Source organism: Ceraceosorus guamensis (genome assembly GCF_003144195.1).
Source record: "Ceraceosorus guamensis strain MCA 4658 unplaced genomic scaffold IE81scaffold_60, whole genome shotgun sequence".
Taxonomy (NCBI): Eukaryota; Fungi; Basidiomycota; class Exobasidiomycetes; order Ceraceosorales; family Ceraceosoraceae; genus Ceraceosorus; species Ceraceosorus guamensis.
The window spans coordinates 2,591-28,175 of NW_020290055.1; the positions used below are offsets into that span (position 1 = coordinate 2,591).

Sequence of the window (25,585 nt, forward strand, 5' to 3'; positions counted from 1 at the left end):
CTCCCGTTTAATTTATTCTGATTCGCACAACGTTAGACACCGTGAGCAGCAATGCCTGCGTATGTGTTGTGAGACGTGAGATCTTGGTCCATCGATCAGGACTTGTGATGCTGTGGGGTTGCTCAGCAGCAGCGCAGATGCACGTCGGCGTTTGCGATCGAGTGCCTGCCGAATCACACCAAATGTGAAATGCTCATCAGCGTTCTTGTGGCCAGGGTCCCACATCACAGCTATGGAGATACCCGCGGCTGTGGTACATGACTGCATGCTGCTGGTGAGAAAGGTGGGGCAAGTCTTTGGGAAGGGCGAGTCTGCCTTAAGTCGAGACGCAACGCTGCCATCATGCAGAGCGGGGCACCGCAATTCGTAGTTTCGCACTTCTCAACTACTGCAGGCCAGCTCTCATGCGGATGCCGAGGTGGGTCAGGAGTTGTTGCGGGTGTTCGCGAGGAGAAGGGAAGAAGAGCTGAGACGGCCCCCGTGGATTTGGGGGGGATGGGGGTTGCGTGAAGTCAAAAAGTGCTGGGCGGATCCTCCCAAAGGCTCGTTCGTGCAGGCCTTCGGACCTGCCCCCCCCCTGAGTCACGCACGACTCATGAGTCTGCACTACGAAATCGCGAATGCTGGGTCAAATTACGCTAAGGATTTTGGCTCCGACCGCAAAGAGACGCGTCGCCCGCCGCTGGATGAGGTGAAGTCGAGCGCACATCTGACTAGCCTCCTTTGCATGGCTCCGACATTCGGGCGATACATCTGCTCCGAAGGGTGTCTCATCCATCTTCTCCCCATGAACTGCTGTGCTCCCTCTGCGTAAGCAGACACAGAAGACGCAGGCACAAAACTTTACGCACACGGGTCTTGCTTAGAGAAAGCGTTTGCCCGCCTGGAATTGCAGCACATTTGCGAGAGAAAAAGGAGCAGGAGACGAGCCGCGATCGCATGACGGCGTGCTCGCCCAGTGACGGGTATATATACCTCAAGAGCAGGAGCATTCACCGCGGTTCCCCATGCGCGAGCGAACCCTTTGGCAAAGCGTCTTTCTCGAGCTTCTTCACCTCCATCACGCTCTCTCCCCGACATCCGACTTGATCCTCCGACTTGCCTTCATTTCCTTTGATTTGACCGACTCGCCATCAGCATGGCTGACCTGAACGAAAAGAAAGGCGCCTCTGACGGGGACGCCGCCTCGCACACGATTTACGACACCAATGAGGCCAATCGCTCGGGGTCTGAACATGCTTCAGAAAAGGTTGCCGGCAATACCGATGCCTATGCCCACATCCGGGACGGCAAGCTGGGCGAGCAGCTTGTGAACAACAATGTTGATGCTCGCATTGCCAACCCGCTGGCAGGCATTCCGCGCGAGCAGATCAAGCTCGATGCCAAAGAATTCGCTCAGCGCTATGGCCTCGACGAGTACACGGACATTATGGTGAAAGGTGCCCTCGTGGCACAGGACCCTTTGGCCTTCGACGCGGTCCCTGAGCTCGACGAAGCCGACCGCGAGGTGCTTAGGAGGGAGGTCACCCACAAATGGAGCCATCCATTCCAATTGTACGCCTTGGTCGTGCTCTGTGCCGTTGCTGCAGCTGTGCAGGGCATGGATGAATCTGTCATCAACGGAGCGCTTCTATTTTTTCCCGCTCAATTTGGAATCGGCGACGACAATGCCGATCGCGACAATTGGCTTCGTGGCTTGATCGGAGCCGCACCTTACGTGGCCTGCGCCTTCCTGGGCTGCTGGCTGACTGACCCCCTCAACGTAAGTTGATACATGGCCTGTCGTCTTAGCAGCCTTGACTGACCAGCTGCACCTGCCACCTGGACCAGCACTTCCTTGGGCGCCGCGGTACGATCTTCTTCGGGGCCGTCATCTGCTGCTTGACATGTATCTGGTCGGCCGTCACCAACAGTTGGCAACATTTGTTTGTCGCTCGCCTGGTGCTCGGACTTGGCATCGGACCCAACAGTGCCACTGTCCCTGTTTACGCTGCCGAGTGCGCTCCTCCTCTGATCCGCGGAGCCCTTGTAATGCAGTGGCAGACCTGGACTGCATTTGGTAAGTCTGATGAAGCGAAGCCATACGAGCCCAAAATGTTGCCTCGTGTTGCTGATGTAAGAGTTTCATCCTACAGGTATCATGCTCGGCTATGTCTCGGACCTTGCCTTCTATCATGTCAAGGATACAACGCCGAGCATCACAGGTCTGAATTGGAGGATCATGCTGGCCTCCGCCTGCTTCCCGGCAATCATTCTAGCCGCTCAGGTCTTCACCTCGCCAGAGTCTCCCCGTTGGCTGATGAAGAAGGGCAGATATACACAGGCGATGAAGAGCTTCCTTCGTCTTCGCAACACTCCCTTGCAAGCTTGCCGTGACTTGTACCTTGCGCACGTCACCATCGAAGCGGAGAACTCGGTCCGGCATACCCAGAGCAAATTCCGTTTCCTTGAGCTCTGGACCGTCCCTCGCAACCGCCGTGCTAGCTACGCGTCCACAATTCTGATGTTCGGTCAGCAATTCTGCGGAGTAAACGTGATCGCGTACTACAGGTATGTGGACTCGGACCAGCCGGTCTGGTGCACTCGCTGACGCAGAAAAGAACCGACCCTCAGCTCAAACATCTTGTCAGGCGCCGGTTTCTCGGACATCAATGCTCTGCTCGGCTCTTTCGGCTTCGGGATACTGAACTTCGTGTTCGCTGGGCCCGCCATCTGGACGATTGACACCTTTGGCCGCCGCAACCTTGTCCTCGCGACCACGCCTCCCATGTGTCTGGCGCTTCTCATGACTGGCTTCAGCTTCTTCGCTGAAGAACAGCAAGTCCGTACAGGTATTGTCCTCACTGGTATCTATCTCTATGCCGTCTTTTATTCGCCCGGTGAGTAGCGTCAGATACAGATATTTAGCACAGGCCTTTTCTTGTGGCTCGGACTCATCACCCTTCGTCTTGCCGTCTTCGCAAACCCTTGTCCCCATATCTGCTCATTGATCTATCCTCACTCTGTGGAACACACACTCAGGCATGGGACCGGTGCCCTTCTCTTACTCTGCAGAAGCGTTTCCTCTTCGTGTCAGGGAGCTGGGAATGTCTCAGGCGACTGCCAGTGAGTGCCTACTTTCCCAGTTCCCGGCCTCCCGCATCCAGCTCTCAATCTCGTGCTGAATCTTCTTCCTGCACACCAAATTCAACCTCGTACAACCAGTTCTGTGGTTCTTCAACGCGGTCCTCGCAGTGACTTTCTTCAGGCTGAGGCAGGCCTTTACGCCCCAGGGAGCATTCGGATGGTACGCGTGAGTCATCAGCCTCGGTCCGCCTTTGAGCTGGTCTCATTCGCTTGCTAAGGCCCTTGAGGTCGTTCGTACCGACCTCCTCCTCCTCTCCAGAGGTTGGAACTTGATCCTGTTCGCTCTCGTGTTCTTGTTCTGCCCCGAGACGAAGGGACTGTCGCTCGAAGAATTGGACAGCGTGTTCGCCGTTCCGACGCAGAAGCATGCTGCGTACCAGATCCGACAGATTCCCTACTTCGCCAAGAAATACATCTTCAGACAAAAAGTGGAGAAGGAGCAGCTTTACAACTTCGACAACACCACCAATGCTCCTCGCACTGCCAACCCTCTTTGAGTTCACGCCTCTCGCAGGCTTCGCCCCACAGATTTTTGCTTCTTTGATCGCCTTTCTACAATGTACTTAATGTACTTGCGAACTGTGACTGTGATTGTTTGCAATCTATACGCACTGCTTGATATATGCAGTGGGAACGAGCCAAAGTAGGCAAAGAGAACGCTCTGGAAGCTGTGGGCACGGATACTTTGAGTGTCGAAGCTTGGACGATGATTCAAAATTAGGGATCCGTGATTCTTGATTCAAATTGCACGCCTAAGAATGCGTCTCGTAAATATCACGTGACAGACCAAATCAAATGCATCTGAAGCAGCTGGTGAGCCCATCATCGGTGTTTCAGTCACGAGTCACGCATGCACGCAGTCGCTATAGGACGGATGAGACTCGAACGCAAAACACAATTTTGATCGTGACTCCTCACTTTGGTTGTGGCCCTCACATGTTCTACACTCGACATCCGTCACTCCATCTCAAGCGCGTCTTCGAACTTGAAAGTGCCGCGGCAAGCTGGCTTCCAGGTGCATTGGAGCCAGCGAAGCCTCGATCGATCGCCTCTCCTTCGCCCACTTCCGATTCTCGCCAGGCGTCGTACACATTCACAACAAGCTTTGACGGCTTGCATATAGGAGCTGCATTTGGTGTGCTCGTCGATGACGCTAGAAGGAAGCACAGAGCTTGTCCACTCGAACCCACGTGAAACTAGACCACGGGCTTCCATGGTGTTGTCAGAGACCTGCACGCACTAACGCCGCTGGAGAATTGGCTCTCACGCCACCCCGCGCAAGGCTGCAATTCTACGCCACAGCTTCGTCGCATACAAATTTGCTGGACCGCGCACTTGCAGCATTGGACATGTGCGACACCAGCTTCTTACGCATCTGGCGGCCAAGGACGAACGTAGGGCCTGCGTCTGGCAGGCGATCCTCGACAAGGAAATCAGCTATCTGAAGCCATCGCGACTGCGGAGATGCCTCATCAAATTGATCAAGCTCATCATATGGAAGCCTCCTAAGCGCAGCGTCATTGAACTCGCTCCCATCTTCCTGGAACCCAAGGTATGGAGGAGAGGCTGCTTGCATGTCCCGCTTGCGGCTCACATGACGGGCGAGAGTCGGTCGCAGCGAGCTTCAGCGACATCTGCGTCGCCTGCGGCCATGTTTTCGAAGCCGACTTCTCCTATCAGCCGAGCTTCGATGAGGTGGACCAGTATGGCACCGGCGTTCGCTTGAGCTCGAGCCGAACACACGCCGTACCCTCGACTTTTCGCGCAGGGCGTAGAGGGCATCACGTGGCAGGAACAGCCACTACAAGTCCAGAGGAAAGAAAGCATCAGCGAGACTTTAGACAGCGAGCTGAGCTTGCAAAGCAGGTCTTGGGAACCTTGGAGGGCATCGATCCAGCACTGTCCCGCTATGCAGACGAAGTGATGGCCCTTTTCGATCTGTGCCGCTCCAGGACTTCGTCCCACCAGCTTCGTAAGACTGGCGCACGAGCGGAAAGCTCTGCGCTTAGTCTGAGGGAGGGGCGCTCTGGCGAGCGACTGATTTGGGGCACGCAGAGCAGCGCAGTGGCAGCTGTGCTCACTCAGCTTGTTTTGGCTCTTCGTGGTCGCTTTTACTCGGCTGAGGCCTTGGGCGAAACCATCCACGGCTCCGGGATATCCACATCGGGAGCGGCAAAGCGAGTACGCGTGCTTCTAGCGGAACACGCGGTACTGCGAGGGTTCAAATTGTCGTACGTAGTTCCTCGTGTCCAGCACTACGTGCATGTTCTCGAGCAAGTGACCCGACTCGAAGTTGGTCTGAACGACTTTGCCGAAAAGTCTCGACAAGCCGTAGAGTATCTGCGTGCCCTTCATCGGAAGAAGGTGTGGAAGACGGTCATCACTCTTGCGCATCGTTCGCTAGAAGCGTTCATCGATGAGCCGGCTTTCAGTATGCCCGCGCGGAACAAAGGTCCCTTTGCCTATGCTGTGTTCATAGCCGCCACAGAGGGCGCGCTCCGTACCGTCTCACCACTCAATTCGCTTATCTCTCTGTACCACCTCACCGAAGACAGCTCGCCCGCACCTGACGTTGGTGAGCAAAGCGCCAATCTTTTGCCTGCAATCCACGTTTTGCAGGGTGCGGGAGCGCGACACGATGGCGTCAAAGCCCATTATCGCGCCATCGTTCAGCTCGTCTCACCCTTGGCAGTGCAGCTACCTTGGTACAACGAAGAGTGGTCGAGCGCCGCAATCGATGCCTGCAGGTGGAGAAGCAGCGCCAGCGCCCGCGCGACCGCACCTCAAACCACTAAGCCAGCGCGTAGAAAACGACACGCTGCACACGATGAAGCAGGATCTCGTCGAGCTTTCGCCGCTTACCTTGGTGATGTCGTCGACTTTCGCGAAATGGTCGAGAGTACTGCGTCACAGCCGAGTCTCTCAGACACCGTCAGCGACGTTGCCTTATGCGGGGTGCCGCTGTCTGGCAGGGAGAAGGACGTTTGGAGCGGAGGAGAAGCAGACGAGGCCGAGGTCGGTCCACCTGCCCCAGATGTCTTGCAAGCCCAGGCAGCCCATGCAGCTGTTCCGGGCAGCGAAGGCGCACGGGAAAGCTACGAGACTCACTCGAAATCGACAGGCAGTCGCGCCGCACTGTTGCTTGATTCGAAAGGACAAGCCAGCATGATAAGTAGCCCGCAGCGATCTGCTTCATTGAAGTTGCACACGGATTCTAGCACTTGCACAAACATCTCCAAGCTGAAAGATGCCTTGACAGCGCTTGAAAGCTCTGACCGCAAGACTGGCACAACCACGCCATCTGCTCGGCGTACGGCCCTTCCACAATCCCTTTTGACTTTGAGAGCACTTCAAAGCCTAGACGAAGAAAGTGTTGATGCCCTGCTCTTCGATGAAGGAGAAATGGATAGCTACATACGCAATGCGGGCGAAAGACAAGTATACGAACATCAGGATCGGTCGACTGATAGATTCAAAGCTTTTAAGGTCGACAGCAGCGACAAGGACAAAGTCGAACAGAAGGATGCGCCGACTTTGAAGAGCACGCGCAAGAGAATCGCGCCGACGCGCGACGAGCAGAGCCACGCATCACCGCGACGTCCTCGTGGCCTCGCCAGAACCAAAGCTAAACGCTTAGATGATATGACCTTGGACGCCAGCTTCTGGTCAGCCCCCAACGGTTGAAGGAAGAAGTACGTTGAAAGAAAGACCAGGCCAGCTTTACCATTGCCGTACGCAACTTGCCTCCCCGAACGCCCGAAAGCTGCTTGCTTGAGACCGCGGCGTGTCTCAGTTGGCTTCGCCTCAGTGTTCTGGACATTATAATCATTCCCTTGGCGTGTACGTTTTCGTTGTTGTAAAAACTCTGCTCATTCCAATTGGATGTCAATTTGGTCATTGGACGTGAGCGGATGCGACTAGAATGTTCTCGTACAAGACCTGTTGGTGCATGCCAGCGACGGCGTGACTCGAACCGCAGGATGATGATTGTTCATCACTCCTTCAACGATGGCTTTCTCCGCTCCTTGCCTCGCATCTCTTCTACAGCTGCAAGACAGAACCTGCGTCAAGTCGAGCACCACGTTCTATTCTTCGCCTTAATCGCTGGTATCTCGAGCTCCAGGACGAAGCAAATTGATCAAATGTTGCAGCAACGTGGCACCGTGACTACCCGGCCCATCGAATCTGGCGACGAGGCAAGGTGGAGAAGCCTTTGGGAAGGATACAATGCTTTCTAGTGAGCTGATGCGATTCGGAGTGAATGCGGGCATTACGCACCGTGGTGAAGTCCCCTCTTGTCGCAAAGTTAGCTCATCCCTGCTCCCTTTCACGTCTGCAGCGAGCGCGAGATCGCCGAGAAGGTCACCGAGACTACATTTGCCCGCTTCCTGGACCCGGATGATGTGGTGCAAGCTGCGGTAGCCGTTAGCCCAGAGGGACATATACTCGGCTTTACCACCTGGATGCCCCACCGCAGCACTTCCAGCAGTGAGTGACCGGCAACAAGCCAAGCACAGTCTCGGGGGTGCCAGTCCTTGGATGACGTCTGTCACTGTTCCATCTCACGATGTTGACCTGACTTTTCGCACGATCAATCACGCGCTTGTAGTCGAGGATGTTGTATAGTGAGTCAAGGAACTCTGTGCGGCCCGCCAATGCGCTTCATGTTCATCGCGCTGGATGCCTCTGCTCTGCGTAACAGCCTTCAGGATCTCTTCGTGGATCCGAGCATTCGCAACGGAGGTGCGGGTCGAGCCTTGATCGAGCACGTCTACGCTGAAGCACGACGAGCCAAGTCGCCGAAAGTGTACTGGCACACTCAGATTCACAACCATCGAGCTCAAGTAAGTCTGACCGGCCAAACACATTTCGCGTTGACGCGATTGTGCAGATTTGACCACACGATTCCACAATTGCTGCGTTGCTAGTTGCTGTACGTCAAAGTAGGCAAGAGATCCGACCGTGCTATGTATACGTGGGACCCGGACTACAAGCTGGTGGGTGAGCAACACAAGGAATGATTAGCCGCGGACATTGCAGACGGCATCACTCGTCACGCGCTTTGTCAAAGTGGCCTCCGAACAAGCGAATGATGACTGGGCATCTCGGAAGACGTGTTCTTGGCATCGTCGTTGAGATCCTTCAGCCGACAGCATACTTTGACTGCTTTGCCAATTCGAGATGAAGTGTCTGAGCTTAAAAAGTAGCCTCTGAGAAGTTGTGCAAGTCGAAGCCATCGACGACTGGTGATTCTCAGCGTAGAAAATGGAAGTAGCAATGAGGAGCCGTGAAGCAATGAGGTGCCAAAGACGTTGCCATGCAGCAGGTGCTCGATCGGGCCCATGGCAACCATCACGCCCGGCTTGGTTGGCCACGCGCAGGGCACGCAGGCACGCACGTGACAGATGAGAGCTGATCTCTTGCAGCTGCTGCATGCTCTAGACGCCGACGCAGGGCTCATGCATGCGCATCAGCTTTTGCGTCTAGTCAGCAGTCTTGCGCTCGACTCATCAGTCAGAAGTCAGATTTGGGATTCTGCATGTCGGCGGCTGGTCGGGGCAGCAGCTGCAGCAGCAGCACATCAGCAATCAAGAATTTAACGGCGGGAAGAAGAGCGAGCGAGCATGACGTCTGGTCGATCGATGCTTCGTCCGTTCATATATACACGCGCGCGCACACCAAGCAAGCAGCGCGCAGCTGCAGCTACTGCTGTATACGCCGCGGTATATATTGTAGTGCTGCTGATGGAGTAGTAGGGCCAGTACGCATCAGCGCATGCACGCACGCACGGCCTTCAGCCCGCGCATAATTCACGTCAATTGATCTTTGTTCTTACCGCGCATCGTCGACAGCAGCAGCAGCAGCAGCAGCAGCATCGGTCGTGACGAGTGCTACAGCTGTGAGTCTGGTGGAACTTTGTTTTGACTCGACGAAGCAGCAGTCAAAGGAGCCAGTCAGTGAGTTGTGTTGTGCAGCGAATCTGGCAATCATCAGCACACTCTCATCCACGATCGCCACCCAGTAACATCTATGCCCTACCTCGACCCACCTTTCCTCTTCCTCTCCGCTCCATCACAGCCTGCCATAGCCAGCGCGCACAGACAAGGAATCCGTCAAGCTCCCATCAGCTTTCAGCTCTCCTCCCTCTACTCACTTTACTTGCGACTCCCTCGCCCCCTTCAGCTCAAGACCGCCCAAAATGTCTTTTATGAGATTCATAAACGCTACGTCTTCAACCTTTCCTAGGCAGTGCGCATCTGCATCCGTCCTTTTCGCCACAGGAGACACGATCGCGCAACAATTTGTTGAGAAGAAGGGCAAGAATCATGATCTGATCAGAACCGGTAGGCTAGCAGTGTACGGTGGTGTCATCTTTGCTCCTATCATGTCCACATGTAAGTGGCCGCCCTTGACATTTTGTTAAGCTTGGCAGACGGCAATCGAGCGCAACGCGTTCATCTGGATACGAGAAGCCGACGACAGTAGCACCCGCGCATCTCCAAACTGCGAGCAGGCTCAGCATTGAAGGGGTAGCGAGCCCGCCACGAGTCGGCAAGCGCTTACCCTAGCTGACCACGCAAATGCGCCGCTTCGCCTTGCCGACTAATCGATAGGGATGGGCAAGATCTTGGAGCGCGTCAAGTTTCAAAACAAGGCCGCAACTTTGGGAACCAAGGTGAGTGCCAATCAGGAGAGAGCAGTGGTTTCTGCTCAGCCGTGAGCGGTGTATACTGCGTATGATTGAAACTTGTCTCCCCCTCCCCGCGCTCGACATACAGGTGCTGCTCGACCAGGTCATCATGTCTCCCTTGATCATCAGCATCTTCTTCACAGCTACCAACTTCCTCGAGGGCAAGCCTTTTTCGGCGGCTCAAGAGAAGCTCAAGACTTCCTGGCTACCAACATACAAAGCCGCTGTTGGTGTCTGGGCACCTGTTCAAGCTATCAATTTCAGCATCGTGCCTCCTCACCTCAGGCTGCTATTCGTGTGAGTGTATGCGCTCTTAGATCTTCGGCCCTTGCGAAGCACGCTCGCAGACATCTGATCGGCATCTCGATTATCCCCTGCACCTTGGTAGTAATGTCGTGTCTGTCGGATGGAACACCTTCCTGTCGGTCCAAGCTGCGGGCGGCGCCAACGAGCGTAAAGCAGAGGCCAAAGTGGATGAGCTCGAGGCACCGCTGATCAACAGGGCCAAGGCAGTGGGCGCAAAGCTGGAAAGGGAGGGCAATAAGTTGGTGCACAAAGCCTAATTGGTATGGCCATCCTTGCACCAGACGGATAGTGGGCAATAGAGGTGCGCCACAGAGCACCATTGGGACAATCGAGACGTCAACACCCCTCCCCTGACGAGCGTGATCGAGGCACGACGTGCATATTCTAGACCATCGCAAACTAATGCGATCCATCAGACTCAGCGCGCATGCGCTCTCTCGCAAGGCCTTCGCCGGAGGTTAGTATCCAATCTCGATTTATGACGCGTGCTGAAGGCACGATTATGTGCTCGTCCTCCATTCAGGGCTTCAAGTACTTCCAGGACGTTGTGCGAGGTTGATGGACACACCTTCACCCTTCCTCACTTTCCCTCACACGCTGAGCTGCGAGTGCCCGCACTGGTGGGTCGGGAGCGAGCTCATTCAGACGAGGAGTTCATGTGTGCTGCAGTCAACCAAATATTGCGATGCTGGAAGGGAAGTGCGCAGAGAGGGGGGAAACCAGCATAGTAGAGCTACTCCTTCCGTCTGCCCACTTCCTGACCCTCGTCGCCATTGACGCTCAAAGATGCCATCTTCTCCTCATTGCTCGCCGCTGCACCCGCCTGCTCCGTTACAGGCTCATCCTCTCCATCGCTGATCCCGCCTTCCCTCTCCTCCTCCGCTTGCCTCTCTTGTTGCCAGCTCTTCATGTATGTCGCCATGTCGTACTGTCAAGGGGGGTTGGGGGGGTGGGGGGTGAGTGGGTGTTCGGTTGGCTTATAAGATTGCGGGGACGAAGATTCTGCAGACCCAACTCACCTCGTCGTCATCGCCATCATCATCATCCTGGCCCAGCAGCTCTGCATTCAAGGTCCACATTTCTCTTCCAGTGAGACCGGCCATTCTGCAGAAGTCGATGCGCGAACGTCAGCGATGCTTGTGCTCGAGTGTTGAGCCAAGACCACAACTCACTTGTTTGCAGCAGCTTGCTGAGCCTTCTTGGCCTTCTCTGTGTCTTCCTGAGCCTGTTTAGCATCTGTCCTCCTCTGCTTCCACACCTTGAAACTCTCTTCGGTGACTGGCGTGCCCTTACCGGCTCCCAACTTGTGCCTGGCGCTTTCCAGAAAGTCCTCTAGCGAAATCTCGTTTGCCTTCTCCTCCTCTTCCATGGCTTTGCGTTGCGACTTGAGTACAAATCCTGGCGGCAAGGCGTGTCTGTACATGCAGTTATCTCCGCCATTGGGGCACACCCTGGGAGTCAAAAGGCTGTCGCGTAAGAGCTGATCTACGCTGGGAAAACGAACCAAGCCCAGCAAACAACTCACCAGAACCATCCGTACTTGCCGTCCTCGACAGCAGTGAGGAAATATTTGCACACCTTGTCCGTCGTCTGGACATCCAAAAGGCCAACAAAGTGAGTGATTCTCCACTTCATCTGCGATTGGGCCCAAGATCCTGTCCTGTGTACACTCTTGGACTCACCGATTTTGGATTGCCGTGCTTGGAGAGAACTACCTGCTGCAATTTGGCCTCGTCCCACTTGTCCATGGTGTCTACAGGCAATGAAAGCAACGAGTGAGTCTCCGTGCTCATGCAAGCCGTGGAAGTGACCGTGTTCACTCAACGCGCCTGCGACACACACCTGACTTTTTGGCATCTTCGTCACCCTCTCTCATGTCGGTGTACAGATCCTTCTTCTCGACCTTTCTGTTCGCATTGTGTTCGTGAGCGAATTTGCACCTGTTCGCTGACTTGTCGCATTTGCCGTGCTTCCAGAATTCGCATGTGACAGTCTTTGGGTCTGCAACAGTGTGTGGCGGATCGTGTGAGCGGTGCAGCTATTGCCGTGCTGTTCTTGATGCGCTGTGCGAGCGTTCCACTTCTCCCATGCCCCAACTCACCGACACCAAAAGGCACTTTGGGCTGGATAATTAGAATGTTCTCCATCTCCTTCTTTCGCAGCTTTTCGGCTTCGGCTTTTGCCCTTTTGTCTTCCTCCCTCTTCCTCTGAGCAGCCAACTCCGCAGGAGTCTTGCCGGCCATTGCCTGCTGCTGCTGCAAGACCTTGACTTGCTGCTGGCCTTTGGCTCCCTTTTTGTTCTTCATGCCAAAGGTCTGAAGATACGTGGGAACGGGGTCGCGTAGTGTTCCCGCGTCAGGTGTGATTGTCGCTCATAATGAGTGCATCCATTGCTGCCGCACTCACCTTATCGACGGCGACCTTTTTGGGCTGATCGCCCTTCGCCTTCTCTATCTTGCTCTTCGCCATCTCGACTCTTCCAAAACGGTCGACGGACTGGGGAATCGCTGGGGCGGAGACGTCTGCACGCACGCAATTCGTGCTTTGTACGCGGTTCTGGGTAGCGAGATGCCGTTACTTCTCCAGCTGGTGCGTGCGGGTCTCGTGCCTGGTCTGCGCACTGAGCGTCGTGGTGTACAACTTCGGTTCCTTGGTCAGTTGCGGCACGTCTCGAGGGTTGCTTGGACAAGGATACTGGTTGCAGAGAGGCATCCTCCTATCCGTTACTCTGTTGTAGCCACGAGCCCTCAAAAGTCAAATTTGAACCTGTTCGCAGGAGAGTTTGGCGTTTGTCGCGCGTCACCATGCGCTGCCAAATAACGTCAGGTGGGCACTTCAGACGGAGTGTCACGTGAGCTGTGCCCGCATCACTCGGCCGAGTGAGCTGCCCATCTCTCGGGAGGTTCTTCTTGCGTGTGATGAGCGGCAACGCGATCGATCGCGTCGCGTGAGGGGAGGGCGAACCGCACTCGATCGTGACTGTGGATTCCCGCGCACGGGCGCGGGACGTGAGCGTTTGCGATGAAGTGCTGCTGCTGCTGCTGCTGCTGCTGCTGCTGCTGCTGTTGCGTGCGTGCGTGAGTGCCGCGTTGCGCGCAAGGCTGAGGTTTGGAGCGTCGCACAGCAAGCACAATCAAGCGGCTTGGGGGCGAGCAGAGGGTGATTGATTGATTTGCCTGTTCGATCGCGCCCATGCGTCAGTCAGCCCAAACCTAGTGACAAGAGCTGCGCATGGCTTTGACGCGTGCGGCATCATTGAGCCCCGCGTATGCTACTTTGCGAGGGCAAGCATCACAAGTACCACCACCACCACCACCACCATCACCATCAACATCAAGACATTACTACTACAAAGGAAGCTCATCGTATCGTCACCTTCGTTGAGCTTACTAGGGGGCTGGCTGTTCTTAGACGATTGCCAAGGCTTAACACGAGGCGTTCGGAAGCTGGTCACACAAGGTCTCCGGAACTTGGCGCACCATCAAAAGTCGCCAGTTGGCTCACCCTTCAACCTACCACATTCAGACATTCCTCATCAAGCGCCCGAACAAGCTTCATTACCATGCCCTCCTCGAAGCCAAGGGAGGATAAAACCTTGTGGGTGGCGCACCAGTCTTCGCGCGTGCGGTCTCGCGCGAGGCCAGCTGTCCACAGCATCGCAACGTTGGTGTGCTGACTAGACCTTTCCTTCCTCACCGATCCGCCACCACGATGATGCCTGACAATTATCCTCCTGCGCTTTCGCGCTGCTTCGCCGTACGCTCGTGCCCTGATTGCGACTTCCGGAATTCTGCTCCATCAGCAATGCGGGCGATGTCGTAATGGCCAAGGTGAAGGGGTATCCACCATGGCCTGGCATTGTGAGTAGAGTCACGTCGCATCTTTGGGTAGTCACGACCACATGTGCGCGGTCCGTGCATCAAGAGGACGCACAGGTGCAAATGCGCCATGGCTTTTTGGACAGCCTAGCGTTTTTTTACCCTTGGCGTGCTGCAGCGACAAAGTCGCGAGCTTGCGCGTAGGGTCAGCATCCGATGTTCAGGGTCGCCTGCAACCTCGCCTTCTGGCATTGTGCGCTATTCTGTACCTCGAGCGGAGAGCTTAGATGGAGGGTGCCATCTTCAATGAAAGGCTTCTGCAGGTGCATCTCGCTGGTTGCGCGCCGTGCCTCAGGTCAGGTCAGGTCATGTCGACCTGATTTGGAGCTTAGGCACCCCTTGTTGCCGGAGCCCCCATTTCAGCATTTGCTGTGAATGTTTCATGTTGACCTTCTCTACCTCTGATAATCAGGTTGTCGATGAGAAGAACGTGCCCACTTCGGTCAATAAGCAGAGGCCAGGCAAAGGCGTGTACACTGTGCGCTTCTTCCCTCAAGCCGACTAGTGAGTGAAGGCACCACGACCGCGAGAATGCACGCGACAGTGATATTGGTCTGAGCCACTCACCTGAATCGCGGGCTCTACTGACCATCGATCGAATTGACTAATTTGGCACCCAACAGCAATTGGTTCAAAGGCTATGAGATGAACCACCTTACGCCCAAGGAGATCAAGGCTTTCTTGGATGAGCCCTCGAGAGCAAAGGCAGATCTTCGTCAAGCTTTCTTGATTGCGCAGGACCCCAGTGACTGGAACGACGAGCAGAACGTCATTGTCAAAAATGCGGAAGAAGCAGCTTTAGAATTTGCTGAGGGCCAGGATGAGCTGGCGGAGGATGAAGATGACGACACCATCACCGCCAAGCGTGGCGGTAAGGATAAGAGGAAGCGGGAAGAAAAGAAAGGAGGAAAGATTCGCGAGTCTGCAGAATCCAAGGCAAAGAAGCAGAAGAAGGGAGATGTGAGTAGGGCAGAGAGTATATTCGAGGACCCCTGTCCGACTTGCTTTTTCCACGCGCTCACATGAACCCGTACGCCCGAATCTTACCTGCAATTAGGACGAGAAAGAAAGGGCTGCCAGTGCTCGAAAGAGTGCTGCTGGTGATGAAGAAAGCGTCGCACAAGGTGAGCGAGGGTCATCAGGCTTCCTGAAAGCTTGGCTATGCCTCTGCCGGAGTGGCTCCTGGGTCCTTAGACTTGGGCTACCCAGCGATAAATAAGGAAACACTCGAGCGTGGTACCTCGGCGTTTATAACTACCGGTGCTCATCCTCGACGTACCTCGCTACACTTGCGAATGCTTCCTTGCAGATCCCGAGACAAAGATGGTGTACGGATGGCGACACGCTTTGCAGCGAGGCTTCTTGCCCAAGGACGGCATTATCAAGGAGGATGTGAGTAATTAGGGATCTTAGAAATTCGCGAGGCCATACTGACCTGTCCACTCTTGCCCACCTGAAGGAGACGCCAAACTTTGACAAGACTTTCAAATCAGTTGAGAGCTACACGGACATTACTGAGGAGCAGTTGAGGGAGACGAAGATCGGCAAGGTGATGAAGCGCATTGCGCTGCTCACCGATATTCCCAAAAACGACGAATTCAACTTCGCTGGGCGAGCACAGGCGCTGTGCCAAAAATGGGGAGACGTAATGGCTGGAGGAGGAGGAGGTGCGCCCAGAGTCTCGAATGGTAGCGCTGGAGGTGCAGCGGCTGCCAAAGATGAGCCCACGAATGACTCTGAAGACCCTGCCGCAGAGACCAAACAAGATGAAGCTGCCGCAGAAGCTTCATGAGCCTTGGAGCTTGGCTTGAGAGTGCTCTCAGATGCACGCGCTTCAGGCGACAATCGCCAACTAGGGCCAGACGATGCGAGATCGGCGTTTCGATGACAACACGTGAAATCTCGCGAATCGATGTACTTTTTCGACGACCAGAGGGCGACCACTCGCTCTTTCTCGATTTTCCTGCAGTTCTTTCCGAAAACCTGGCGGTCTGCAATGGCCATTAGCAAGAAGAACAAACTTCAAGCCTGTCATGAGTACAGTGTTCAGGCGTGATCACTGGGATTTGGTATCTCAGAAAGACGTTCAGCTGCGCGAATTGCGAGTGCGAAAGAGTGGGCTTTGGAAGATTGAGATTTCATTGCTCAAGTGTGGAAAGGGTACTGATGCAGGACAGCATCATACTCGTGAGGCAAGTGACAACTGAGCATGGTCCTAGAGAAGATAATTTGGTCCCAGACTTTCTCCCTCTTACCATCGGTCTTTAGATGGTACAGCTTGCTGGGGAAGCTGTGGGCTCTTCCCGAATAGTCGGAAGACTGAGCCGAAGTGGGGTACGTGGTCAAGTCTCCGGGCTTGACGGCGTAGAGGACGTTGCCTGGAGGGTAGAGCTCGACGTGTTGCATGCTGGCTTCGAGCGTCTTCCGAAGTGCCAGCATTGACGCCTCGACATCTGCCTTCCGAGTCAGGTCTCGATCCAATCTTCCGGTCTGGTGCTGGAAAGTCTGTGTGATGATGTCCGTCATACGCAGAGGTGCAGCAGCGGCGGGCAAGTCTGCAGGTAACGCAGTAGGAGTCGAGCCGCCCATGTCGACGTCTTCTGAATCAGCAGCGGATACACCATTAGTCGGGGCAACGCTGATCGCTCGCGCTTGCTGACGCAGCCTTTGTTGAGCGAGTTGGCTCTGTTTGTCTTCGTAACAAAGCCACGCAGCAGCATTCCTGATGTCCTGTATACTTCCGAGGCTGAGCCGGCATACCAGATCGTACGAGTAGGCGAAGCTGGTGATGAGCGAAGCGCACTTGCGTCCCAGTGGGGCACTCATGCTAGCTGGTGTTGCAAATGCGAAAGCATGCACGCGCCGTCCGGGCGGCAGACCCGAAGAGGGAATGGTCAGACAAGTCTTGGGGCTAGCCCAAAGAAGTGCCAGCAGTGCAGCGACACCAGCACCGAGACTGTGACCAGTGATATCCAGAGAATACTCTGGATGTTTGCGTAGGGCTCTGGCGACCGCTCGATGAACAGGTCGGCCCACATCTCCGATGTCGTGTGCCGTCTCCATCATCCCTTCATGTACCAAATCGCGACTACGCGAGTCGAGCTCTTCATCAGAGAGGATCCTGGCGCCATTATCGGACTCGAAATCGAGTGGATCTTTGCGGTCAAGCGGGAAGGCCTCGCTCGTGGTGTGGGCCGACATAGCCGAAACATCAGGCGTTGCGTTGAAGCTGGCAGACTGCGGACCATCGTGATCAGGGCGCCATTCGAAGGGCGCGCTCTCACAGGTGAGGTCGATAGCAATGTCACCGAGACTGAGGGAACCTCGTAGGACGAGAATGACGCGTTTCGCAGGATGATCCAAAACGACGTAGTACCGAGGCTGAGAAGGAAGAGCCACCTTGGTGCGTCTCCTCGAGTTCGAAGCGGCAGCTGCTCTCAAAGCGGCCCGAGCACCAGATGTTGAGCCCTCCGCTGTGCTGCTGTCCACGTCGACGTCTGCATAGGTTCCCTCCACAGCTGCACCTTCTGGCAAACCTCCGAGGCGATGGAAAAGGTCTGCGTCGTGTCTGCCCGAAAGCACGTCGACGTAGCTTACGCCGCTGGCTTGTCGAACCGGTGAGGTGATCTCCTGTGTAGGGGAGGCGATGGTTGGCGCGGCGGCGCTGGGTGCAGGCTGAGTAAGAGACACACCAAAAGCTCCGGGCATGACATCTTCTGGCTCGTCTGTAAACAGGGTGCTGACTGGTGGCTGAGCCGAGCTGACCAGGGCGAGTCTTTCCTGCTCTGCGGCTTCCCTGTCTGAAGGATCGAGCTCTTCATCTTCCAAGTCCATCCTCATCGCTGCTCTGAGGAAGTCCACTCTATCCTCTTGATTTGAGCGCGCCGGCGGCGCATCCGGGCCCAGGAGAGGTGCGTCGCCAGTTCCGGCCGCATCAGCGACCGCCGCAGCTGCGGCGACTCCCGCACTGTTTCGATCTGAGGATGTCGAGGGACCAGCACCCGCTGCACCTTCGGACGAACTCTGAAACAGATCAGTGGGCAAGCTTCCCATGTAGGCAAGGGCGGTGCCACCATACACGCCCAACACAAGCTTTGAATACCTGCGCAGCCCTTGAAGCGCCTCGTGCTGAGTCAGCGGGGCTGGCAAAGGGTCAGAAGTCGGGGGCAGAGTAGCGCTACCCTCTCTTGGCACGGTATGCTCATGCTGGATAGGAGAGGTGGGTGCGGAGTGGCCGATTTCTGCTGCGACGATGGCACCATCGTCGCCAGGCAGCGTGTCTTCTGCTGTGATGCGCACAGAAGCCTGTCTTTGTCCTGGAGCTGAGGGAGCAGTGGCTCCTGGTGCCAGCGCCGCTCGCTCAGCGTTCACGGCATCCGCAGCCTTTTGCGCTTCGTGCTCGGCGTTCAGAGCTTCAAAGTCCACCTCCACCAGCTCGCGCAGCATCCTGGCTTCGTAATGTTCGCGGGTGACCAGCTGAATGCAGACCCACGTAGTGATGGCCTGCGTCACCATAAGGGTAGAGTAGTGCGGAATGCCACCCGGTGGTAGAGTATCACATTGAGAGTTCCATTCCCTCTTCACCAATCTGTTGAACGCAGCCAAGGACCGCAGCACTTCGCTACCTAGCATTCTCCTGACACCTTCGATGGAGGATCCCAACGCACCAAGACCTGCTCCTGTCAGAGCGCCACCGATGTCGATGCCTCCGAGTGCCAGTGTGCTGATCACATCAAATAATCCTCCTACCGCCGCATGCGCAGTCTGTGCCGCGGTGGTGCCAAAGCCGTCAGCGCCTGCACCATCGCGAGGAAGGGTGGGCGTGTTGCCCATCCCAGCATCGATGGCAAAGGCAGGCAAGGCGACGACGGCCTGGGTAATGCGTTTGGCCAAGGCAAGGCCGAAAGAGGTACCGTAGCGAGCAGCCATGAATCCGACACTAGTTGCAGAATTAGCAGCGTTGATGCCTTGACCGCTAAGACCAAGCAAGCCCATCCAGTCAGCACTTGCTGCTTGCACTCGCTGGCGTTGTTCCTCGTCCTGGTCGTCTTGAAACGTTGCGCTGTACTCGGGCACATTTTCGAGATCTGGACGAGCAGATGCGCCTTGACGAGCCGCGCCGACGACTGGATCACTGTCGGGAATGGACAGAGCTAGATCTCGCAGAGACTCGGCGTGTGAAGGTGGAGGAGAGAGTGAAGGCGTGTAGCCCGGAGGCGAAGCAGGGGCGGTTGACTCGTCGTCATTGTGGATAGAAGGGGGAACAATCTCGCTTGGGATAGCTGAGGCAGGAGCCTCTACGTGCGTCCACTCAGCCGTTCCCGAGGAGGCTGCTGAGCTCGGCGCAGCGTGCGAATCAGACATTCTGAAAGAAGCCCCTCCCTGTGCGTTGCCTGACGAGCCGGAGTGAGCGGATGGAGTCGAAGTAGGGGTGTAGGTTGGTGCAGGTGGTAAGCTAGGAGAACCGGCGGGATGGCCTCTGCTGCTGCCGAAGTCTTCGCCGGATGTGCCCTCTTCTTGTACTCTTGAGCGCGTTTCACCTGTACCACTCTTGCCTTGTTCGGGGATGATTGTCATAGCGAAAAGGTGTGCCTTCGCAGTCCTTTCACTCCATCGTTTGCCTTGCGCAGCTCGCTTGTTTGCCGGGATGGATGAAGCAAGGGAGTCAGTTCGAAGCTGATAGTGATCGAGAAGCCAATCAGTTGGGGAATAGGCCCGCTCGATGCACCGAGATGATCAGCGGCTGAGCTGGCTCAGCAAGACGTCGATCTGCTCTTGTACTCCAGGCCGTTGGATGAAACGGAGTTGCAAGAAAGGGCTGGCTGGGAGCACGAATAGTCGGAAGCGAGGCTAACGCTAGTCCACACAGACGTGATCAACCAGACAAGCCAGTCAAGTCACTCCCTCAGTCTGTTGAGCGGCGCCTTCCGGCTTCCAACCTCTCCACACGCGCGCTCTGCTCACCCGCCCCCACGCGACTGCCCCAGTTTAAGCTCGTTCTCCACGCTCAGCGCTCACCTGCTGATGTTCAAGCTCACGAGTTCCGTGACCCGAAGCGCGCGCGCGCGCGCGACCTCTGCTGGCTGGTGCGTTCGGCGATCCAAGCTCTTGCTTGCTGCGCCTAGCACAAATTGAGGGATTGAGGTTGGGATGGTTGGTGGAAGGCATTCACGAGCAGATGGGGCAGTTGTAGAAGAGGCTCAAAGGCCGGTCTAGGCTCAGCGAATCGCGTTGGATGCTCTAAAAGTGGGGGATCCGTTCACCTTCAAAGCTTCACCGCGTTAAGTGAAGTTCAAACTCACACTGTTCAGGGTGCTGCATGGTGATCCTGCTGCTGTAGAATCCGGCCATGCAGGCAGATGAGGTGGAGGAGCAGGTGCTCAGCAGTCACAGTTGTGGGCTTGACTCAAGTGAGCTCGTGAGTCGAGTTTAGCAGCAGCGTCGCGTGAAATCGCAAACGCGCAGCGCGCAGCAACAACGCCGCACGCCGGCAAGCAGTCCAGCAGCACGCGCACTCATGCAGAACTCCAGCTGCTCAGCGAAGGACGAGAGTTGGGGCGTGCATACATACATCATACCTACTCACCATGGGGACTTTTGACTGCGCAATCAACAATTTTGCTTGCTGAAAGCCACAAATAAGACAAAGGTCGTCGCAAACGCCTTTCGTGATTGTTTCATATGATCAGTCACGGTGAGGACCACATCGTTCTTGTAGCCGTCCAGATCGGCAGCATGCACAGACCATCAACAAGACGTCTCCGCAGCAGCCGACTGGCGCAGAAGAGACGTACGCGCACGTTGGAAGGAAGCGCTCAAGTCAAGATCGAGTGTCTGTCTTCCACCCTTCTCTCCATCTGCTTGCTGCGACTGCTGCATTCAGAGCGGTCATGCATGCGAAGCATGTATTCAGACCGGTAGGATGGTCTCACTGCGCTCAATCTCACCTCTCCACTCTGGGTGCATTGTCGCTGTAAAGGCATGTGATCTGCTCAGTGTCCGTGGACTCCCCCGTGCGTCCTGGCTTGGCGCTGCAAGGCAAACGTCTGCTGGCCTCAAGGCACATCATTGAGAAGTGTCCAAACAGAGTCTTCGAAGGCATGACAGAGAAGCATTAATGTGATATTGTAGAATGAGGTCGTTGCGGGGATTTTGCATTGACGATGGCAAGCCAGCTGTAGGCATGGGCGCGACACGCAAAAGATGATATGCCTGAGAGCGGGTGATTTGCGATATACGAAGCTAAGATAATTCCAAGTCGTTTGTGAGGAGAATCTTCCATGCAATCAAATGTATACTACATTCATGGCTCATTCGTGAGAGTTGCTGCCGCTGCGGGAGCTGTCGCGGTCGCGCGCGTCCTCGGCGCTGGCGGCCTTCTCGGCCTTGTCGTCAGAAGCCTTCTCGGCGACATCGTATCCTTCGTTGCCGTGCTTGACGGCCTGAGATCCGTAGCGCTTGGCAATCTCGACGTCGAGCTCCTCGGAAGACAGGTATGGCTTGGTGACGGACAGGTAGCAAGCCTCCGTCATGAAGCGAGAAGCGTGCCAGAACTTCGTTTCGTGCGCTTCGGCGAACATAAGGTCCATCTCTTCCAGACCACGACGCTTCGTCTCGGGGAAGAAGGCGTAGATGACGGGGACGAACGACATGTTGAAGACCGCGAAGATGATGTAAGTCCGATACTTGATCGAGTCGAAGGCTGGGGGTGTGATCATGACGACGAGGAAGTTGACTGCGCCGGAATCGCGAACACTATCAGCTCGCGTGCTCCAAGAGTGCCGGCCGACACAACTCCAGACTGTACATCTCTCACTCACAGATCCAGTTCGAAGAGGTAGCGATGGCGGAAGCCGGCGCGCGGATACGAATAGGGGTAATCTCGGGAGGGTATAGCCAGGTCATGCCGAGCCATCCGAACCTGCGGTCGACGAGAGCGCAAATGCGACTCAAGAGTCAGCAGCGCCCCCCGCTAAACCCAGTCGCGTGGGGAACTGGAACTCACGCGAAGAAGGTGTTGAAGAGGTACAGGAAAAGAGCAGCCACGTATGAAGCACCAATGCCAGTTGTTCCTGGTGGCTTGGACTGAACCACACTAACGGTGCCCGCCAGCACCGCCATCGAGGCGCTCATCATGAAAGCCGTGCTAATCATGAGTTTGCGACGGCCCAGAGTGTCAATGAGGAATAGTGCAACGATCGAGGCAGCGAAGTACTCTGTGCCGTTGCCGCACGTGAGAAGTCGAGCCGTGTTGCGGTCAGGGACGATGGACAAGAAAACCGTCGTCGCGTAATAGGTGATCAGGTTGATACCAGACAGCTGCTGGAAGGCCTGGGCCGTGAAAGCGATCGCAGTTCTGTAGAAGTTCTGCTCGGGTCCTTGCTGTAGGAGCTCCTTGTAGCTGAAGTCTCCGAGCAACTGCTCCGACGCTTCGATAGACTCGCGCAGCTGGCGAACGACAGTCTGCACTTCGGGATCGTTCTCGGTGGTGTTGTCGACCTGGGCCAGTACTCTGCTGGCCTGGTCAATCTGCCCCTTCTTAATGAGCCAACGGGGTGACTCGGGCAAGCACAGAATGCCAATCAGCAAGATGATGGCGAAAGCGGCTTGGAAAGCGATGGGGAAACGCCACTGCACTGAAGAGTTGTCCAGGAAGAAAAAGCCATAATCGATCCAGTAAGAAATCATGATACCAGCGGCGATCAGCGATCCTTCAATAAGCACAAGAAGACCACGATTGTGGGCTTTGCTGAGCTCGGATTGCCACATGGGAATTGTCGATGTGTTCATACCGTTTCCAATACCCGTGATGATTCGGCCTGCTGTGAATTGGCCAATTTCATAAGACGCCGTCATGATTGTAGCTCCGATGATCATGACAGTTGCGCCAATTGCGATCGAGGTACGTCCTTCACGATGTGTGCGAAACGTGTGTTAAAATTGACGAAGTTGGAAGTTCGCCTCGCCCTTGTCTACTCACTGCCGATTGCATCACCCTTCCACAAAACAATGAGAGATCCAATCATGGCGCCAATTTCGTAAATCGCAGTCACAGCACCCTGCACGTTCGCCTCGAACTCAGGGTTGGCTTCTTTACCATCAACCATAGCCCTGCCGAATTGATCGACTTCAGCGAGCTGAGGGAACTTCAGAGAGAATTGCCCAGCCGCGAAAAGCCCTGACATGACACCTTGATCGTAACCGAAGAGCAGAAAACCTATAAGAATCGTTGGAGAAAAAGGTTAGACGATGATTGCTTGTACCGCCACCGAAAGGCAAGCACAGGCGCATGCGCTCGAGCGCTTGCGAAAAACTCGAATCCATCAAGCACATGGTACGTTCTCGAACCTCGAACGCGCCTTCCTTCGGCCATGAGCGACCGCACATGGCCAGAATGGCGACGCTGCAGAAAGACGTGCCCTAGACGCCCATCCGGACCTGACCTTCGAGCACCCAGTCGCATCAACTCACCAACACCGGAGATAAAGGCAATAACGGCGGTCAGAGGCTTGCCGCGCAAGCTTGAGCCTGCGAGAACGGGGAGTTGAAACACCATGATGGCAGCACTGGTCTGAGGACACTTCTAGTCGTTGTACCAGGGTCGTGCTGTGATCGAGTGTGGTGAAGAACGCAGTAGCGAGAAAGGACCTTGAGCACTGGCGGGGAGGGGTGCTCGATGGTGGTGGTGGTGGTGGGCGTAAGACAACACTAGGCATAGAGCTCGAGTTGCCCTTATAACGCCTGTTGTGGGGGCGGAAAGCACTCTGGACCAACGTACAGGCAGGGGCTGTCAGCTGCAAAGGCAAAGAGGAGAGGTGACGAATACATTTGCACGCGGTCGCAAACGCTCAAAGGGAACCTTGCATGGCGCAGAAAATGGCGACCCCGCCGCAGGTGTGCGCCTATGCGTGATGTTCTCTTCTGTCTGCTGGACACCGACAACCGTTGCCGAGCTCTGGAGCGGTCAACACGGCTGCACTCGTGTTCCACCAATCAAGCTGCAGGGGGGGGGGGTCCAACGCCAAAGCAGGTCCATCGTGCGATTGTACATTGCACGGCTGACTCGCCAGGGTACGGTCAACGTTGGCTCCTCTCTCTGCTTGCCGGGCATGACGCCCACTCCGCTGGATGGAGCGACTGCAGAGGGCGGCAGCTCGTCTGCACGGTCGAGAGCTCGACTGGAGGCAGGTCCGACCCAGCTAACTGGGTATGGAGTATGGACTCTTTCTGTACCCGAGTGCGCCAGCAGAGCATAGCAGTACGTAGTGGATTATCAAGAGCCAAGAAAATTTAGGGGCCGAGCCGTCAAAAGGTGAGTGAGCAAGCACTTTGGCCCTGTCACAGGAGGATTTTTCGCAGTGGCACGAGAGGCAAGGAAGGGTACGTTCAACGGACAAACCGAACATGCAGGTCGTGCATATATACATTCACGATTACAGTCCAAGGTTCACAAATCGACCGATCTCGCGATCTCCGCCGGCTTCGACACGGTCGCACTCGGCGACTCTGGCCCGTCACCAACCCCCCGTGCCGACGCGGCGCATCTCTCTCCCGGCCTCGCTTCACATTGGGTGCATGGCGGAAGTCTTTCGCCCATCTTGAGAGACATTCAAGTGATTGGATTCTCAGCTTTCCAACGTGCTCAATTATACAGTGTTCGTGATCTCTCGCAGGTGGAGCGACGCCCACTAGCCGCTTGCGCGCAGTCGACGTACGTGCAAGACGTTGCCGACGCAGCAAGCTACTGTACACGCGTTGATGCTTGATGCGAGTCACCCCTTTCGGGTGGCACGCACGCCCAAGGATGCAAGAATCAAGTGTAAGTGTCTAGCGCGGAGTAGAGATGCAGATGGGAGCACTATAGCGGCACCTACTACAGCGCGTTTCATGCCCTCGGCGACTTGTTGATGCAGCTACGGCTGCGCAAGATCGCGCTGCAGGGTATAGCGTCAGTCAACAGAGTGCCTCTCATCGGTGCTAGCTGCGTGGCGACTTGCCTGAAGCCCGCGTGGAGCCATGCTTCAGCTCTTTTCGTCTGTACCTACAGTCAATTTGCGCACAATCTTTGCGGTAGTCTAGACTCGGCGCAGCGTCAGAGACTCCACGGTCCAATCAACCGCTTCGTGCTGTGTTGCTCAGCGTTGATCCAAAAAGTCGATGGTCAGTGCAATCGGAATCCAAAGAGGTCGATTGGTATGAATGCGATGGGCGCCGGGTGCGAGCCGGCGGCAAGCAGAACCAAGCGTGGCTTGTCGTCATGATGCGTGCCAGATCTGCCTTAATGCCCGTATATCAGGTGGAGACGTCAGCAGAAGCCGTGGAATCAACTCCGCCTCGGGGGTGTGCGAGTGACGTCCCAAAGACTGGCGAGATGCTTGGTGTCCGCATCGTAATCCGCCGGGTCAAACCCTCTGACGCAGTGCTGTAAGTTTCACCCATCTCACCTCAGATATGCCAGCTGCTGCTGAAGCATGCATGATTCATTCATGCGGACTCGCTTGCAGCACGCGCGCGTGACATACCGCATCGATACCATGCATGCATGATATCCGCCGCTCCTGAAGCCCTCCTCGCCGGTCCGCCG

General features: G+C 55.8%; 8 protein-coding genes across 8 annotated transcripts; 5 read left to right on the forward strand and 3 right to left on the reverse strand.

The window, feature by feature from the left end:
* Positions 1-657: 657 nt before the first annotated feature.
* IE81DRAFT_325330 (proton myo-inositol cotransporter) lies at positions 658-3,764 on the forward strand. The gene is made up of 7 exons (XM_025514482.1): positions 658-1,762; positions 1,831-2,059; positions 2,136-2,550; positions 2,614-2,879; positions 3,022-3,105; positions 3,205-3,292; positions 3,386-3,764. The coding sequence occupies exons 1-7, from the start codon at positions 1,139-1,141 to the stop codon at positions 3,621-3,623; spliced, it is 1,944 nt and encodes a 647-aa protein (XP_025367814.1). The 5' UTR covers positions 658-1,138; the 3' UTR covers positions 3,624-3,764.
* Positions 3,765-4,500: 736 nt separating this feature from the next.
* IE81DRAFT_213668 (hypothetical protein) lies at positions 4,501-7,027 on the forward strand. The gene has a single exon (XM_025510988.1). The coding sequence runs from the start codon at positions 4,681-4,683 to the stop codon at positions 6,808-6,810; it is 2,130 nt and encodes a 709-aa protein (XP_025367815.1). The 5' UTR covers positions 4,501-4,680; the 3' UTR covers positions 6,811-7,027.
* A 107-nt stretch (positions 7,028-7,134) lies between these two features.
* Positions 7,135-8,101, forward strand: IE81DRAFT_213677 (acyl-CoA N-acyltransferase). The gene is made up of 4 exons (XM_025510989.1): positions 7,135-7,363; positions 7,466-7,614; positions 7,736-7,751; positions 7,829-8,101. Exons 1-4 carry the CDS (start codon positions 7,269-7,271, stop codon positions 8,052-8,054), a joined length of 486 nt encoding a protein of 161 aa, XP_025367816.1. The 5' UTR covers positions 7,135-7,268; the 3' UTR covers positions 8,055-8,101.
* A 1,120-nt stretch (positions 8,102-9,221) lies between these two features.
* IE81DRAFT_213736 (hypothetical protein) lies at positions 9,222-10,465 on the forward strand. The gene is made up of 4 exons (XM_025510990.1): positions 9,222-9,521; positions 9,741-9,802; positions 9,906-10,114; positions 10,206-10,465. Exons 1-4 carry the CDS (start codon positions 9,326-9,328, stop codon positions 10,378-10,380), a joined length of 642 nt encoding a protein of 213 aa, XP_025367817.1. The 5' UTR covers positions 9,222-9,325; the 3' UTR covers positions 10,381-10,465.
* A 112-nt stretch (positions 10,466-10,577) lies between these two features.
* IE81DRAFT_325334 (hypothetical protein) lies at positions 10,578-12,876 on the reverse strand. Its single transcript, XM_025514483.1, has 8 exons — positions 12,530-12,876; positions 12,225-12,438; positions 11,966-12,124; positions 11,806-11,876; positions 11,649-11,713; positions 11,296-11,574; positions 11,143-11,227; positions 10,578-11,051 (listed from the first exon to the last, which is right to left on the reverse strand). The coding sequence occupies exons 1-8, from the start codon at positions 12,590-12,592 to the stop codon at positions 10,857-10,859; spliced, it is 1,131 nt and encodes a 376-aa protein (XP_025367818.1). The 5' UTR covers positions 12,593-12,876; the 3' UTR covers positions 10,578-10,856.
* Positions 12,877-13,452: 576 nt separating this feature from the next.
* Positions 13,453-16,094, forward strand: IE81DRAFT_304786 (Tudor/PWWP/MBT). The gene is made up of 7 exons (XM_025512308.1): positions 13,453-13,720; positions 13,926-13,983; positions 14,414-14,505; positions 14,625-14,961; positions 15,059-15,125; positions 15,311-15,393; positions 15,461-16,094. The coding sequence occupies exons 1-7, from the start codon at positions 13,686-13,688 to the stop codon at positions 15,791-15,793; spliced, it is 1,005 nt and encodes a 334-aa protein (XP_025367819.1). The 5' UTR covers positions 13,453-13,685; the 3' UTR covers positions 15,794-16,094.
* A 52-nt stretch (positions 16,095-16,146) lies between these two features.
* IE81DRAFT_368097 (hypothetical protein) lies at positions 16,147-20,378 on the reverse strand (the record flags this gene model as incomplete). The annotated part of the gene is made up of 2 exons (XM_025517124.1): positions 20,020-20,378; positions 16,147-19,635 (listed from the first exon to the last, which is right to left on the reverse strand). The coding sequence occupies exons 1-2, from the start codon at positions 20,167-20,169 to the stop codon at positions 16,147-16,149; spliced, it is 3,639 nt and encodes a 1,212-aa protein (XP_025367820.1). The 5' UTR covers positions 20,170-20,378.
* Positions 20,379-21,207: 829 nt separating this feature from the next.
* On the reverse strand, positions 21,208-23,731 carry IE81DRAFT_214006 (general substrate transporter). The gene is made up of 5 exons (XM_025510991.1): positions 23,473-23,731; positions 22,982-23,218; positions 22,007-22,910; positions 21,822-21,922; positions 21,208-21,736 (listed from the first exon to the last, which is right to left on the reverse strand). Exons 1-5 carry the CDS (start codon positions 23,555-23,557, stop codon positions 21,312-21,314), a joined length of 1,752 nt encoding a protein of 583 aa, XP_025367821.1. The 5' UTR covers positions 23,558-23,731; the 3' UTR covers positions 21,208-21,311.
* Positions 23,732-25,585: the final 1,854 nt, after the last annotated feature.

What these genes read in the sequence shown, in the direction of transcription:
- IE81DRAFT_325330 (XM_025514482.1), top strand. Translation starts at nt 1,139, where the DNA reads ATGGCTGACCTGAACGAAAAGAAAGGCGCCTCTGACGGGGACGCCGCC. An exon ending in GGCTGACTGACCCCCTCAAC is followed by an intron (nt 1,763 to 1,830) that starts GTAAGTTGATAC and finishes CACCTGGACCAG; the next exon opens with CACTTCCTTGGGCGCCGCGG. An exon ending in AATGTCTCAGGCGACTGCCA is followed by an intron (nt 3,106 to 3,204) that starts GTGAGTGCCTAC and finishes TCGTACAACCAG; the next exon opens with TTCTGTGGTTCTTCAACGCG.
- IE81DRAFT_213668 (XM_025510988.1), top strand. Translation starts at nt 4,681, where the DNA reads ATGGAGGAGAGGCTGCTTGCATGTCCCGCTTGCGGCTCACATGACGGG.
- IE81DRAFT_213677 (XM_025510989.1), top strand. Translation starts at nt 7,269, where the DNA reads ATGTTGCAGCAACGTGGCACCGTGACTACCCGGCCCATCGAATCTGGC. An exon ending in GAAGGATACAATGCTTTCTA is followed by an intron (nt 7,364 to 7,465) that starts GTGAGCTGATGC and finishes TCACGTCTGCAG; the next exon opens with CGAGCGCGAGATCGCCGAGA.
- IE81DRAFT_213736 (XM_025510990.1), top strand. Translation starts at nt 9,326, where the DNA reads ATGTCTTTTATGAGATTCATAAACGCTACGTCTTCAACCTTTCCTAGG. An exon ending in CCGCAACTTTGGGAACCAAG is followed by an intron (nt 9,803 to 9,905) that starts GTGAGTGCCAAT and finishes CTCGACATACAG; the next exon opens with GTGCTGCTCGACCAGGTCAT. An exon ending in CACCTCAGGCTGCTATTCGT is followed by an intron (nt 10,115 to 10,205) that starts GTGAGTGTATGC and finishes GCACCTTGGTAG; the next exon opens with TAATGTCGTGTCTGTCGGAT.
- IE81DRAFT_325334 (XM_025514483.1), bottom strand. Translation starts at nt 12,592, where the DNA reads ATGGCGAAGAGCAAGATAGAGAAGGCGAAGGGCGATCAGCCCAAAAAG. An exon ending in AGCACGGCAATCCAAAATCG is followed by an intron (nt 11,714 to 11,805) that starts GTGAGTCCAAGA and finishes TTGGATGTCCAG; the next exon opens with ACGACGGACAAGGTGTGCAA. An exon ending in ATGATGGCGATGACGACGAG is followed by an intron (nt 11,052 to 11,142) that starts GTGAGTTGGGTC and finishes CCCCCTTGACAG; the next exon opens with TACGACATGGCGACATACAT.
- IE81DRAFT_304786 (XM_025512308.1), top strand. Translation starts at nt 13,686, where the DNA reads ATGCCCTCCTCGAAGCCAAGGGAGGATAAAACCTT. An exon ending in ATCCACCATGGCCTGGCATT is followed by an intron (nt 13,984 to 14,413) that starts GTGAGTAGAGTC and finishes TCTGATAATCAG; the next exon opens with GTTGTCGATGAGAAGAACGT. An exon ending in ACGGCATTATCAAGGAGGAT is followed by an intron (nt 15,394 to 15,460) that starts GTGAGTAATTAG and finishes GCCCACCTGAAG; the next exon opens with GAGACGCCAAACTTTGACAA.
- IE81DRAFT_214006 (XM_025510991.1), bottom strand. Translation starts at nt 23,557, where the DNA reads ATGGTGTTTCAACTCCCCGTTCTCGCAGGCTCAAGCTTGCGCGGCAAG. An exon ending in TGCCTTTATCTCCGGTGTTG is followed by an intron (nt 23,219 to 23,472) that starts GTGAGTTGATGC and finishes CGATTCTTATAG; the next exon opens with GTTTTCTGCTCTTCGGTTAC. An exon ending in GAAGGGTGATGCAATCGGCA is followed by an intron (nt 22,911 to 22,981) that starts GTGAGTAGACAA and finishes CACATCGTGAAG; the next exon opens with GACGTACCTCGATCGCAATT.